At 32.6% G+C, this 15,519-nt stretch overlaps 1 protein-coding gene across 1 annotated transcript; it reads right to left on the reverse strand.

Annotated features, from left to right (window-relative positions):
- Window positions 1-3,589: 3,589 nt before the first annotated feature.
- Window positions 3,590-7,383, reverse strand: LOC123640705 (NKG2-C type II integral membrane protein-like). Its single transcript, XM_045555272.1, has 6 exons — window positions 7,182-7,383; window positions 6,711-6,815; window positions 6,521-6,574; window positions 5,861-6,012; window positions 4,093-4,193; window positions 3,590-3,728 (listed from the first exon to the last, which is right to left on the reverse strand). Exons 1-6 carry the CDS (start codon window positions 7,381-7,383, stop codon window positions 3,617-3,619), a joined length of 726 nt encoding a protein of 241 aa, XP_045411228.1. The 3' UTR covers window positions 3,590-3,616.
- Between the last annotated feature and the right edge of the window lie 8,136 nt (window positions 7,384-15,519).

Here is a 15,519-nt window from a genome sequence, read left to right on the forward strand (position 1 = left end):
GAAAAAATGTTCACCACCACTAATCCTCCAAATTAGAACTACATGGAGATATCACTTTACCCCAGTCAGAATGGCCATTAATAGAAAGAAAATAGAAAAAAAAAATAGATTCTGACATGCTTCCAGAGAGAATGATGGATCTATAAATTTGTATAACTTCTATGGAAAACAGTATGGGGATTCATCAAGGAAATGAATGTAAAAAAAAGTCACTTTGTTAAAAGACAACAGCACTCGAATATTTATAGCAGCACAATTCAAAATTGGAAAGATGTGGAATCAACTTAAGTGATGATCAATTTATTAGTGAATAAAGAAAATATGGGTGTGTGTGTGTGTGTGTATACATACACCATGGGGTATCACTCAGCCTTAAATTAAATGAAATAATGTCTGTTGCACCTATTTAGATGGAACTGGAAACTATTATCCTAAGGGAAGTAGCTCAGAAATGGGAAATCAAACACCATATGTTCTCATTAATAAGTTGAAGCTAAACAATGGGTACACACAGGTACAGGGAGATAGGCAGGACATTGGTAACAAAGAACGGGGGATGGTGAGGGAGGAAGGGCTAGATACATACCTATTGGGTACCATGAACATTATCCAGGTTATTGGCACAACAAAAGGCCTGACTTAAGCATGACAGAAGGTATCCATGTAACAAAACTTTGGACCCCTTTAATATTTTGAAATTAAAAAATGTAAACAAAATTAAAAAAAGAAATAAAAACATATACCATGCAAAACAACCAGGAAGAAAACTGCTATGGTTAATATAATGTCATTATCTATCACAATAATCATTATTGGAAATGTAATTTAAAAATGATTGACTTCTTTTTCAAACCATTAGTCACAATCTTTTAGAATATGTATGTACCTAACAATCCTATTTCAACATAGAACTGAAAGGAGTGAATTAATCAACAATCATAAACATGTAAGAAACAATTTTGTCTTAATGCTTATTACATAGGTACATTAGTGAGCCTGTAGAAAGACTTAAACTAGACAATTAACCATTATACACATGCACATGCGCGCACACACGCATATACACTCTACACTAATACAGAGTACTCATATTTTTAAGTTCTCATGGGAATATTCCAAGGTACACTATAATCTCAAGTATCAGCTTGGCCAGTGACACTTGAAATGTAGCTATTCAGTTCTAATAATAATTAATGAAAAATAAATAACACTTAAAATCAGTTCCTCCATCCTACCAGCCACATTTTAACAGACATGTAGAACATTTTCAGTTTCACATAAAATACTGTAACTACAGTTATCCTATATAGAAGTCAGTAACCAAAAATCTGAAAATCTACATAGGTTTTAATTCTGTCATATTGCTAAAGAAAGTAAGAGCCAAAGAAATTACTACAATGGATAGTAACAATTTTTATATGAATTATGACTAAAGTAGAGGAGCGGTCTTTCTTGTGAAAAATTGATTGCCTTCCTTAAATACATATGTTGCAAAAAATGAAATCAGAAGTGGAATTATCTGAGCATGTATCAAAATAAAACAAAAGGAAAAAAGCTGAAATTAAATTAAATTAGATACAAGTGAAGTAGAAGAAAGAAAAAAACAAATACTATGAAATCATCAGGCAGTAAGAAGAGAGGATCGACAAAGCCAAAGATATTTTTATTGAAAACAGTAAAATTGATAAAAGACTATTTAAGAAATAACCAGGGAAGGCATAACTTTTTTTTCTAGTTTAAATGTAGGACTATCTTATGGTTTTAACAGATATCAAAAAGTATGAAACCATTTCATAAATACAATTTAATATCCATGTGAAATAAAAAATTCCTAAAATGTGCATATTACCACAATTAGTAAAACAGAAGACACCTGAGTAAACCCTACATGTATTAAACAAATTGAGTTTGTTATATAAACATCCCTACCAATATATTCTACAAACTCAGATGGCATCGCTAATGAATAATAAACAGTACTCATACACAAAGGCTTCCAGGTTATCAAAAAAGAAATGCTTCTCAGTGTAGTGTTTTTTTTTTTTTTTTTGAATTATATATTATTAGTCTCTGTTACTTATTTATTTTATTTCTTATTTTATTTCAGCAAATTATGGAGGTACAAAAGTTTAGGTTAGGTGTATTGCCCTTGTACCCCCTCACACCCCTTCCCCGAATCAGAGCTTCAAGCATGTCCATCCCCTGGCCATTCCCTCCCCACCCTTGATATCAAGAACTTTCAAATACATAGCAATGAATGAAAACATAAAAGCACCTTGGGAACCTGGATCATGAAAAAAATGTTGCTCTAATGTAATATATGCACTGACTTATGTTAAAGGGATAATATGGAATGACCAGTATGATTTTATCTCAGAAATCCAAAACTTGTTAAACATTTAAAGAAATAAAAGTAGATTAGATTATAAACATGACACAGGGAAAGAATATATCATTTCAATTGATGCAAAAATATTAAAATGTAACAAAGATTCAAAGAAAAAGCTGTTAGAAAAATGGGAATATTATAAAACTGCTTGAATATGCTAAAACTATAAGAAAATTCAAAAATATGAAATGTTGAAATCTTCTCATCAAAAACAGGAAATAATACATATGATATACATAGAACCATTATTGTACTTTCTCTTCATCATTGAAAATAAAATTCTAGACATTGAAAAGAAAGAAAAAATTTATGGCACCTGGAAAAAAAATAAAAGTGTGATTATTATAGGAAAAACAGTAGTTTACGTAGAAAATCCACAAAATCCTATGCCTGAAGTGGTAGAATTAATGCTTAAAATCAGTGAAGTAACTGGATATGAGATCAACGTACAAACTTCAATTGTATTTCTATTTACAGCAGCAAAGTAGTCAAAGGAAATTTTAAATGACGATGCTATTTATAAAGGCATAAATGTGAAATATCTGTCTTTCTGTAAGACTTCAATACCAAAGAATTCAAAATATGATAGAAAGAAATTAAAGAAAACCTAATACATTGCTGGACATAACATGATATTGATTGGGAAAGTTAACTTTATATAGAGGCCTAATCTTTGAATTTGCAGTCCCAAACATGATTGCAGGAGAGAGATTTCCAAATAACTGCTATTGAGATGCCAGGTAGATAGCATAAATTTCATCTATTTAAAGTGTATAAATCAGTTAATTTGAGTATTTTTACAGAGTTACAACCAAAGTACTTCCAAAATTTGGAAAATTTTCATCACCCAAAAAATGTAGCAATTAGCTGTCACTTCCTAGTCCAACCTCCCGTTAGCCTTTGACAATGACTATTCCCTTTGCAATCTCTAAGGGTTCACCCATTCTTGATATTCGTATAGACAGATTTGCATAACATGCAATTTTTAGAACACATGAATGCCACAAGTAGAATGTTGAGCAAAAAACACAAAAAAACAAAAAAACAGACACAAAAGCAATGATATCCTGTTCTTTCTGGTGCGTGTATTATACTACAAATATTATTTTTGAATATATCTTCAATATTAAATAAATTAAAATTCATTGACTTATGCAATCATAATATTATTTCCATTTCAGAAAATATAATATTACCTGGCTGATGGCAAACTCAACTGCTTTACTTCTAAAGCTCGTGCTTACAAATGTATGTTTTATTAGATCCACATCCACTTGATTGAAGACTGAGTGAGCCTAGCGCAGCACAGTGATGTTTACCATATATGGTTTCCTCTATTCTGTAATGAAGAAAAATTCATACTTCTTTTATATTTTATGGGGACAATTCATGAAACAACAAGATTTTTCACATTCTTTAATGAAAGGATTTTATCATTTAATCATATTTTAATGTAATATTATTAAGAGTTGGTTATTATGAAAACTGAACACAGCTGAATACTGTACCTCAAACTACAGAAAATAAAACCACCAATAAAGGGAAACAAGTGTTGTTCATTCTTTAATATTTATACCAGCATGCCACTAACTTTCTACATCTTTATCATGTCTTTAATTCAACTTAAATGTCCTCGTATTATTCTCCTGAATTTTTCCATTTATATTTTTTTCTACTATATCCTACCACTCAAAAAAACTTACTTAAGTTTGAAAGTTGAGCCATTTATTGACACCCATGGGTGATGGCTGCTGTTACGAAGGACTCCAATCCATGCTTGCTTTGAAAGGGAGTTCAGAAATTTCTACAGAAATATAAATATTGTATATTTTAATAATTATTGAATATTTAATAATTTTTTAAAGTGCCAGGAGTGTGCTCTTTCATTGGATCTATAAGTGTCAAAACAAAATTACTCTTTTAAGTAATATTTAAGTTGAAAACCCCTTTACATAGTGCTAAGAAGTTTCACAAACATGATAATTTTCATTTAAAATGAACTCTTAAATATTTATACTTAGTAGTATCATCCTTCTTCTTATGTTAATGAAGAAAATTATGACCCATGTAATTTAATAGTAACCAATATTGGGAAAACCAATATAAATGAATTTAAATAACTTTCAAGACACTGTACATCCATTTCTCCTGCTGATAATATTAAATCAATGTAATATTAAATCAATGTATATTTCTACATTTCTGAGATTTTAGGGTTTAGAAGGGAATTAAAAGGGCTGCCATTCAGGAAATAAATGATATATAAGCCAAAATATGCTTTTCTGGGCACCGCATCATTCTTTAACTAGCTAAGTCCCCAGTTTTGCCTGTTTTGGTACAGGATGAACACCAATGGGCCCAAACAGGTGCCTCCCCTTACCTAATACAACCATAAATTCCGGAAGTTATGAAAGACACAAGCAAGTAGACTTTGAAAGTTGGAAAGAGAAAGGTGGAGTGGTTTGGGACTCCAGGATCAGGGATCAACACACAGGCAGGGCATTTTAAGTCCCCACTTTACAGAAGAAAGTGACCTAGGCCTCCTGTACCCCAGTACCTAATATGCAATAAGAAGTGCTTCAGGTAAAGTCATATCCCCCCTCTGTACTGAGAGGGAGTCCTGCCAGCAACACCAGCAAGGCTGGCACCACTGCCAAGGGTGATCTATCAGGAGACTTGCTAACAGTAAGTAGCCAGAGGAAGTCCTTCTGTCCCCCACCAAGAGACACCAGCGTAGGTGTGGCTGAGGAGGACCAGCAAAGAAGTCCCATGGCTAAAGTGCTCCATCCAGTACCCCTCTGTGTCCCTGAGGGCATGAGACTCACATTTCCCATCCACAGACACCGGATAGAATGGATTTTAAATTGTTATATGTACATAATACTGCAGTGAAAATTATTAAACTATAACTAATTCATTAGTATAAATAAATTGCAAAAATATCACATGGGAGTGAAAGGACACAGATATAAGAATGAATAAAGTGTGATTCCATTTATGTACATTCTAAAACATAAAAAGCTTTTTTATGTATTAGATGTCAAGACAGTATTTTGGGGAAGGGGAAGGAGAAGTGATTGGGGCACACACAGGGGTGAGGATGTTGGGGTTGGAAACTTCTAATTCATGATCTGTCTTGTATTACATGAGTCCATTCACTGCATGATCAATTTGCACAATCATGATGTATTTAGTTCTTTATATATAGTAAAATTAAGTAGCAATATTTATTTTAAAATAAAAGCATGGATACAAGCATTTTTTTTGTGAGAAGCAAGAAGTGAAAATAATTTAATGTGTATTATCAACATAGGAATAGCAATAACCTATTGTGAAGTCAATCAATCGATTATTTACAGGTTTGAAAATAAATAAGCTAATTGTATGCACATAAATATTGATGAATTCTATAAATATAATCTTGACTGAGAGAAGCTTTTAATAAAATGTTTTTAACATTTAACATCTTACCATTTCTTCCTCATTATCTATGTAAAGCAGATTGGAGTTGTTAGAAGCACAGGCCGTCACACTCTCATCCCAAGTTTTCCATTCCTTACTAATGTAATAACAATTGGTGGAATATGTGAACCACTCCTCTGGACAATGACCACAATAATACGCTAAGGAAAGACTCTGAATTATAATCCAGAAACATTATGAATTTTTTAAAACAAATATCAATCTATATATTTGTAAAGGTATAAACTTATATGCACATAACATATCTGTGCATCCGGAGAGCTCCTACATGTAAAAAACACATTCTCGCTCATACATGCACGCACTGAAAATGGCAAGTTTCTGCTCTCCTAATTATGTTCCCACATAAAGATAAACATCAAACAAAATCCACCCTACACATGTCTGAGAAATCACTGAACACTTTTTTTAGAATAGCAGAACTATTTAATTCTTATCATATGACAGCAGTAGTAATTTGAGTAAAATGGCAAAAATAGGGTATAATAATTTTAAAGAGTATTTCTATTTATTGTTGAAGAAAAGGGAATATCCTCCTACAATCTTTATTTATGAACATTTATTATCCAATGTTCTAATTTATTTCCCCCTCAAAAATCTATTATATTTTTGCACAGGCTAAGATAGAGATAAAAAATATAAATGTACCTTTCTGAGTTCTTATAGTCTGGGAAGAATTGTTCAGCTTCTGTGTTAATGTAACTGGAAAAAATTCAAATAATCCTTGTTAAATAATTAATAACTAAATATCCTATTTCCTATTCTTATGAAATGCTTAGAGGCACTTTCCATCACTGAGGTGAAAAGTTCTATTATAACCGTTCAAAATTATACTTACAGGGAATAAGAGCTATTAATATCATTTTTAACACAGAGCCCACTAGGACAATGCAAATGACGGCCAGGATCTCAGCAGTGAGCTTCTCTGGAGGCAACAGTGAAACTGCAGGGAGAGAAACAGAAACACTAAGAAAGGAGAGATGGAGATAATTGCTTAGAAGGTTTATATACAAGAAAACCCACACGTACAGAGAATAAAAGGGATAAATTTTTGTCTCTAAACCCACATCTATAGTGGTCATCTTTCTCTCAAAATACACTGGTGCATATTCAGTAAATATAATGCTCCATGATTTGTTGATGAAGGCCTACAAGTTTAACAATGCCTGAATAAAATTAGCCTTCAGATTCATATTAGAGTACCATACCCAAACTTTGAGCTCTCATCCTCACAAATGAAAAATATTCCCTCATCTTTCCCACAACTCTTCACCGAAACTGTATATCCCAGAACAGTTATATTGAGGACCTTGTAAATGCTTACATTTGTAGTAGCAGGTCTTCTCCTTCCCTTGAAGATCCTGACTAGCATTTTGAAAGTTTAATTCCACTTGGGTTATTTCCTGTTCAGTTACAGAAATGGAGCTTTTCCCGCCCTTAGATTTTCTTTGCTGCCTCTTTGGGTCCTTGGCCAGATTCAGTCCTGAGTAGGTCACTCTTTGGTTCTTCATCTCTGCAGCTGTGTGATTCAGAGACTGTGAACTGTGATAACTGTACTTAAGAAGTTAATAAATAATTTATTTAATGATAAAATCCCTGGTATAATCAGACTAGGATTATTGGGGGCTGAGTAATAACATTCATTTTGTGGGTGAACAATGTAAAATTCTGATGCTAATTTCCTTAAAGCTTTGTACAAAGTCTTATAATTGAGCAAGTAATTTTCAAAAAACGTAATCTACATTTGACATAATATTATTGGTTGGAGCAATAAAAAATAATAAACTAGTGAGGAATAGAAGCTCATAAATACAAATATCTTTATTAAAGTCACATCCTGAAGAAACATTTTAACACCATTTAGAATATGCATGTTAAATTATTAAAATTCTGTATTGGAAATAATGCACTACTTCTAAGACACTTTTACAATTCATTAATCATGAATAATTGAGTGCTATGAGATGGAGAAGTAGTAATATTAGCACATATATTAATTTCTTACATTAAAATGCTTTTAGTTAGTGATTTACACTTAAACTTTAAGAAAGACCCCATGGTGTCAAAATCGTAAAGCACTTTTGTTGTGTAAATAAGTATGATAATTTAGATAATGCAATCTGATAAGATAGTCAATGAGCTCCTCAGTCACCAGGATCTAGAATTACATCTGGCATTGAAATTCATAATGTGCAACCCTAGAAAGTTACCTAACGTCTAGTAACATAGTGTTCTAATCTAGAATGGAAAAAAAATAATTTATAAAGTATAATGTATGTAAAACACTTAACACATACATGGCACTTATAAGCTATCAAAATATTAGTATCTGAATTGTTTTTATTACCATTGCTCCATTATTATATCTGGTTCATATTAGTTAGAGCATGTAAAATAATTCATCAGATAGGTGTCTCTTACATCATCTTTTTGTTGCAATGTTTTGCTCAAATATTTTTTAAGTCTTTCAATTGTTTATAGTTAAATTTAGATTCACATTTTATTAGTTATCTCATTTTTATTTTACCCAAAGAAAAACAGCCTGCATTTAGTCTAAAAACATAAATGGGAAATCACGTTTGACATACATAATTTGAAGTATTTATTTTAAACATCTATTTCTAAAGGCTGGGCTAAATAGAAAATACTATTAGATGTGTACTGATTATAAAATCCAACATTAATTATCATGATTGTTATGGTTTTCACTTTAAATAGTATTGATTAGCACACCTAATCATATAAGTTCTTGATTAATTCTCCACTGGCAATAATTTGAGTACTTGAGAAAACCCTTCAACATATTTTATAATTTAGGCTTCTTTTTCACCCTCAATTATTCAAGTAAAAGCACCAATGTTCTACTCTGATATTATTTTAGTATTTATAATTTCTCACTAAGTGAGATGGGCCAGCAGACATAGAGGAGAATATCAGCACATACCTTCCGTCCCCAGAATGTCCTGCAGCCTTTAGAGGAGAGACCAGGCCACTCCTAGTAAGAAAGAAGAAATGTCTGTGATCTTCTCAGTAATGCCCTGTGAAGCCTCAGAGTGAGGCAAGAGTGGAGAAGGTAGATTTCTTATCAATGTGGCACTTCAGGGTCTGAACAGGAAATTCTCACACGGGCTATTTTGAATGCAATTGATCTCATCACACACCTCCAGAATATAGGAGACTTTGGGCTCCCAGTATTGATTAGTTTGTCCATTTTCAAGTGCCTCTAGAAATTATTTTCATATTGGACAATATGGAGGAGAACAGAGGCTTGACTAGCCATGCAGTTAAGTTTCTCCATCTCAATCACAAACACTAAAATCCTAGGCCTTGTTAACAGTATCTTAAGTATTGATGTTCTACATTTAGACAAAGTTGCTAAAACTTGGCATTGCATACTTCTTTTCCTTATACTCTTATTAACATAATTGCTACTATAATGAAAAATAATTTTAAATCACAATCACATTATTAGTAGGAATTTAATGTGTTTGTTACTAATTATTTTAAGGAATTGCTACATTTTCAACATTATTGTAATCAATATGACATCGATACTCCAACATAAATTCCAAAACTTATTTTTTTGATTTCTCTTACATAGTACCTAGAATTCTCACATTCAGTTTTATACTTTATAAATAAGCAACTCAGATTTATCGGAAAAACTAAATGTTTCTGAGAAGGATAATATATTAAACAATATTGAGCTATATCATCATTCCAGAAATTGAAATATTAAGTAACTATTGAGTATTGTTCACTGATTTATTCTCCAATTATAATGAATTGTCTATATTTTAATAGGAATATTAGTTGTAAATGACTAAAGCCTGAGTTAAACTATGTGGGAGGAAACACCAATTTTAAAAAATGCCACCTAACTAAAAGTGGGTAGGGCAAAAAAGTAGACTTTTAAAATTCAGGCTAAATGACACACAAGCATAAAGAGAATAACTTTATCTAGTTTGTATCAAATGGAAATCTTTTCATCATTCCTCATTTCATATCAAGAAAAGGGAGAATGTTTGTTATTTATAATTCCAAAGGCTATTCCATGAAACCTCTTAAAGATTGATTTCAGAAAAACTCAATCTTCAGCTTTCTAAATCTACCAAAATGGAATTTAAATCTATATTTACGTCCCTGGAATCAGAGCAATTATGTGAGCCTTCCAGGAGAATGGTTAATGTTGTCTTGGTATATATGTATTTCTGTTACTTATATTTTAATATATTTTCATAAACTAAATTAATAATCTGATATATATACTTGTGTTCATGTTTTATGCATTTCTATTAGAAGTAAATTTATTTATATTTCTATTATCACATTTTCATAAACTAAATTAATACTTTCTATTGGTCACATTATAAAATTAGAACAACAAAACCAACATTAAAAATGGCAAATAATATAAAATTCACTAATGTCTTCTTTTTAAATTTGTGGTACTGATATCTACTATGTCTACAAACATCCACTTGGTCCTTTCAATTAAACAAGGTTATGCAGTCACATGTCACTTATCGACAGGGATACATCCTGGGAAATGCATTGTTAGATTATTTCATCATTGTGTGAACCTCATACAGTATATTTTTATGAACCAGATGATATAACCTACTAAATCCTTAGCCTATATCATATAACGGCTTGCTCCTAGGTTTCAAACCTGTGTAGCATGCTATTATTCTGAATAATATATGCAATTGTAACACAATGTTAATATTTGTGTGTTAAACATATTTCAACATACAAAAAGTCCAGTAAAAAATATGGTGTAAAAGATAAAAAATGGTGTACCTATACAATTCACTTGCCATAAATGAAGCCCACACGAATAGAAGTCTCTCCAGGTGAGTCAGTGAGAGAGTAGTGAGTGAATGTGAAGGCCTAGGACATTACTGTATACTATTGTAGACATTGTAAACATTGTACACTTAGTCTACATTGAATTCATAAAATTTTTTTATTTGCTCAATAATAAATTAAACTTAACTGCTTAACTTAAACTGTAACTTTTTAAAAGTTTTTTAAAATTCATTCAGGATATTATGGGGGTACATTTTGGTTACATGTAATGTGTTTGCCCCACCCAAGCCAGGGCTACAAGCCTGTCCCTCCCCCAAACAGTGCATTCGGCTTCCATTATTTGTGGGTTTACCTGACCCTGCCCCCCCCCCCCAGCACCCAGTAAGTATTACTACCATGTGAACACCTTAGTGTTGGTCAGTTAGTATCAATTTGATTTTGAATACATATGATGCATGTTTTTCCATCTTTGTGATACCTCACTTTGAAGGATGGGTTCAAGCTCTATCCAGGATAATATAAGAGGTGCTAGATCACTATTGTTTTTTGTAGTTGAGTAGTATTCCATGGTATACACACACCACATTTTATTAATCCACTCATGTATTGATGGACACCTGGGTTGTTTCCACATCTTTGCAATTGTGAATTGTGCTGCCATAAACATTCAAGTGTAGATGTCTTTATTATAGATGTCTTTTTTTCCTTTGCATAGATGCCTAGTAGTGGAATTGCCGGATCTAATTGTATTTCTATTTTTAGCTCTTTGAGATATCTCTAAATTACTTTCCACAGGGGTTGTACTAGTTTGCAGTCCCACCAGCAGTGTAAGAGTGTTCCTGTCTTTCCACATCCCCATCAACATTTGTTGTTTTGGAACTTTAGATAAAGGCTATTCTCATTGGAGTTAGGTAATATCTCATTGTGGTTTTGATTTGCATTTCTCTGATGATTAGAGATGTTGAGCACTTTTTTATATGTTTGCTGGCCATTATTCTGTCTTCTTTTGAAAAGTTTCTGTTCATGTCCTATGCCCATTTATTGATTGGGTTGTTTGATTTTTTTCTTGTTCCCACTGCTGATGGGACTGCAAATTAATGCAACCTTTGTGGAAAAGGGTTTGGAGATCCTCAAGGAGCTAAAACTAGAAATACCATTCGACCCAGCAATAGCACTATTAGGCATCTGCCCAAAAGAGCAAGACATTCTATAATAAAGACATCTGTACCCAAATGTTTATGGCAGCACAATTCGCTATTGCAAAGGTGTGGAAACAACCCAAGTGCCCATAAATTCATGAGTGAATTGTTAAAATTTGTTATATGTATACAATGGAATATTACTCAATTATAAGAAAGGACAGTGATCTAGCACCTCTTATATTTTCCTGCATAGAGCTTGAGCCCATTATCCGAAGTTAGGTATCTCAAGATCAGAAGAATAGGCTCCACATGTGCTTGCCATCAAACTGACACTAACTGATCAACACTATGGTGCCCACAAGATAGTAATATTCTCCAGGGATTAGGGGGGTGGGAGGTGGATAAACTCACAACTAATGGACACAGTGAGCATTGTAAAGGGGAAGGACATGCCTCTAATCCTCGCTTGGGCGAGACAAAGACATAAAATGTAACCAAAATGTCTGTACTCTCGTAATATCTTGAAATAATAAAAAAAAAAGTGACAGAAAAAAATATAAATATATAATCTGATTTAGCTAATTCAATCATATATTAAAGACATCTATCTGCATTTTAAAGAAGGTTTTGATGAGTTAATTCATCTCATATATAAAAAATAAACAAGAGCAATTTTTTATTGATTATGAATTTCCATTAGTGAAATCAAGTTGCATCTACTATTCTGATTCATATTGTTCAAGAACTCAAGTCTCATCCCCTGATGTTATTTTGAAGAAATTTTGGGAAAAAAAAAACTACCAAGTTTTGTCAAGATGGTCTTTAACTATACCTACATTTCCAACCAGATGAAAGTTTTACAGTGTTGCAGGGGAAGAAGAGACTGAAATGTCTTTTCTCTGCCAACGTTGGAGTGTTCCATGCACACATATGCACCTCGTACCATGGGAAGGGAGAGTATAATAGAAATGTTTTATAATACATTTTGTTGAAAAAAACCTTATGATTTTCTCCCAATTTTTAAATGTCTAAAGACGTGCACTCAAAAGGTGCCTAAGTTTTATACATACACACACACAGACACACACACTAAAACGTGAATTACTTGACAAAGTAAGCTTAGCTCATATCCTCCAAATTCACCTATATATATAGGGAATAACATAGGAAGATGATAACCAATGGTTGAATTTAGAGTAGAAAAGTCAAAAAGAAGTCAGGGATTCAAAGATCAAAATTGTAGATTTGTCAGACTTTCTGAGAGTGCCAATTAGGTGTGGAAAATAATGGGTTTCTTATATTAGTACCCAGAACTCATTTAAATACTCATTTCAAAGGAAAATGGTGACATAATTAACTGTATGTTGCCTAGCCAGGGCAATTAAGTAAAAGAAAGAAATAACAAGCTTTCAAATTGGATAGCCACACAGAGAAGAATGAAACTGCATTCCTATTTCTGACCATATATAAAAATTATCCCACGATTGATTAGGGATTTAAATGTAAGGCCTGAAACCATAAAAATCCTAGGAGGAAACCTAGAGAAAACTCTCCTGAACATTGGCCTAGGGCAAAGAATTTATGACTAAGACCCCAAAAGCAAATACAATAAAAACAAAAATAAATAAAAGGGACTAAATCAAACAAAAGCTCCTACACAACAAAGGAAATATTCAATGGAGTAAATGTTTAATAGAAAACCTACAGAATGAGAGAAAAGTCTTGTAAACTACTCATCTGACAAAGAACTAATATTCAGATTCCACAAGGAACTCAAAGAAATCAGCAAGCAAAAAACCAAACAACCCATTAAAAAGTAGGCCAAAGACATGAAAAATTTTTTTCCCAAAAGAAGACAAAAAATGGCCAATAAGCATATGAAAAATATTCTCAACATCAGCAATCATCAGAAGAATGAAAATGAAAACACAATGAGCTACCACAGTACCCCTGTAGGAATGGCCATTGTTGAACACTTGAACAATAGATGTTGCCTGTGACGCCGTAAAAAGAGAATACTTATACACTGTTGGTGGGAATGCAAGTTAGAACAACCTCTATGGAAAACCATATGAATATTTCTCAAAGAACTGAAAGTATCTCTACCATTTGATCTAGCAATCCCACTACTGGGTATCTACCCCAAAGAAAAGAAGTCATTATAATTTTAAAAATGCATTTATATGTTTATTGCAGCACAATTTACAATTGCAAAGATATAGAATCAACATAAGTGGTCACCAACTGATGAGTGAATAAAAAATGTATTTATACACACACACATGAATATACACCATGGAATGCCACTCAGCCACAAGAAGGAATGAAATGATGCCTTTTGCAGCAACTTGGACGGAACTAGAGACCATTGTCCTAAGAGAAGTGTCTCAGGAATGGAAAAAAAATACCACATATTCTGACTGTATTAATGATGGAAGTTAAGCAATGGGTATACATGGTCATATAGAGTGGCATAATGGACATTGCAGACCACAAAATTCAGCAATACTATTATGGTTTATATGTCCAAAGGAAATGAAATCAATGCATTGCAGAGATATCTGCGCTCTTATGTCCACTGCAGCATTACTCACAATAGCCAACATATGGGATCAACTTAAGTGTTCATCTATGTATGGGTGGATGAAGAAAATATGATATATATACAGAATGAAATACTATTCAGCCTTAAAAAAGAAGTAAGTCCTATCATTTTCAACAACATGACTATATCTAGAAGACATCATGTTAAGTGAAATAAGCCAGTCACAGAAAGACAAATACTGCATGATCTCATTGACATATGGAGTGTCAGATGTTGGACTTATGGGAGTAGAGAGTAAAATGGTGATCACCAGAGGCTGGGGGTGGGGTAGTGAGAGATGTTGGTCAAAGGACACAAAATTTCAGTTAGACAGGAGGAATAAATTTAAGAGATCTATGGTACAACCTGGTGACTACAGTTAATCACAAGATATTGTGTATTTGGAGAGAGAGACAGAGAAAGATGGCTGCATAGAAATGTCCAGCAAATACACAATGCTTTATTGCTAGATAGTATAAAAAGATATAGATGGAAACAACAAGAAGTTAAAAAGTGCAGTGGATGAAGTCTAGAATTTCTGTTACAAATTTTTTCACTTGTTTGTTTCTTTGTAAGCATAGTTGTAATGTGTTTAATATAATTGGTCATAAAGTGATTTTCGCAAACATCATGCTAACCTTAAATAAAAAATATGATACACACAAAATAAAAGCAAGAAATTAAAACATACTACTGGAGAAAATCACTTTTTTATTATTTCAAAATTTTATGGGGGAAATGTTTTAGGTTACATATATCAATTTATTTATCCTTGTCAGGTTATATGTGTGCCTATCACCTAGATAGTGTTCACTATACCTGTTAACAAAAGCAGACAGGAATGAAGGAAGGAAGGAAGAAACGATGGAAAGAAGGATGGATGGAAGAAACAAACAACCACAAAACAACCGGAAATCAAGTAACAACATTTCAGTCTTTACCTATCAATAAAAACCATGAATGCAAATGTACTAAACTCCCCAGTCAAAAGACCTAGAGTGGCTGAATGGATTAAAAAAACAAGAACCAACCATATGTTGTCTGAAAGAACCACACTTCACCCATAAAGATGCACACACAAAATAAACGGATAGAAAAAGACATTCCAT

This window comes from Lemur catta, chromosome 6, assembly GCF_020740605.2.
Source record: "Lemur catta isolate mLemCat1 chromosome 6, mLemCat1.pri, whole genome shotgun sequence".
NCBI lineage: Eukaryota > Metazoa > Chordata > Mammalia > Primates > Lemuridae > Lemur > Lemur catta.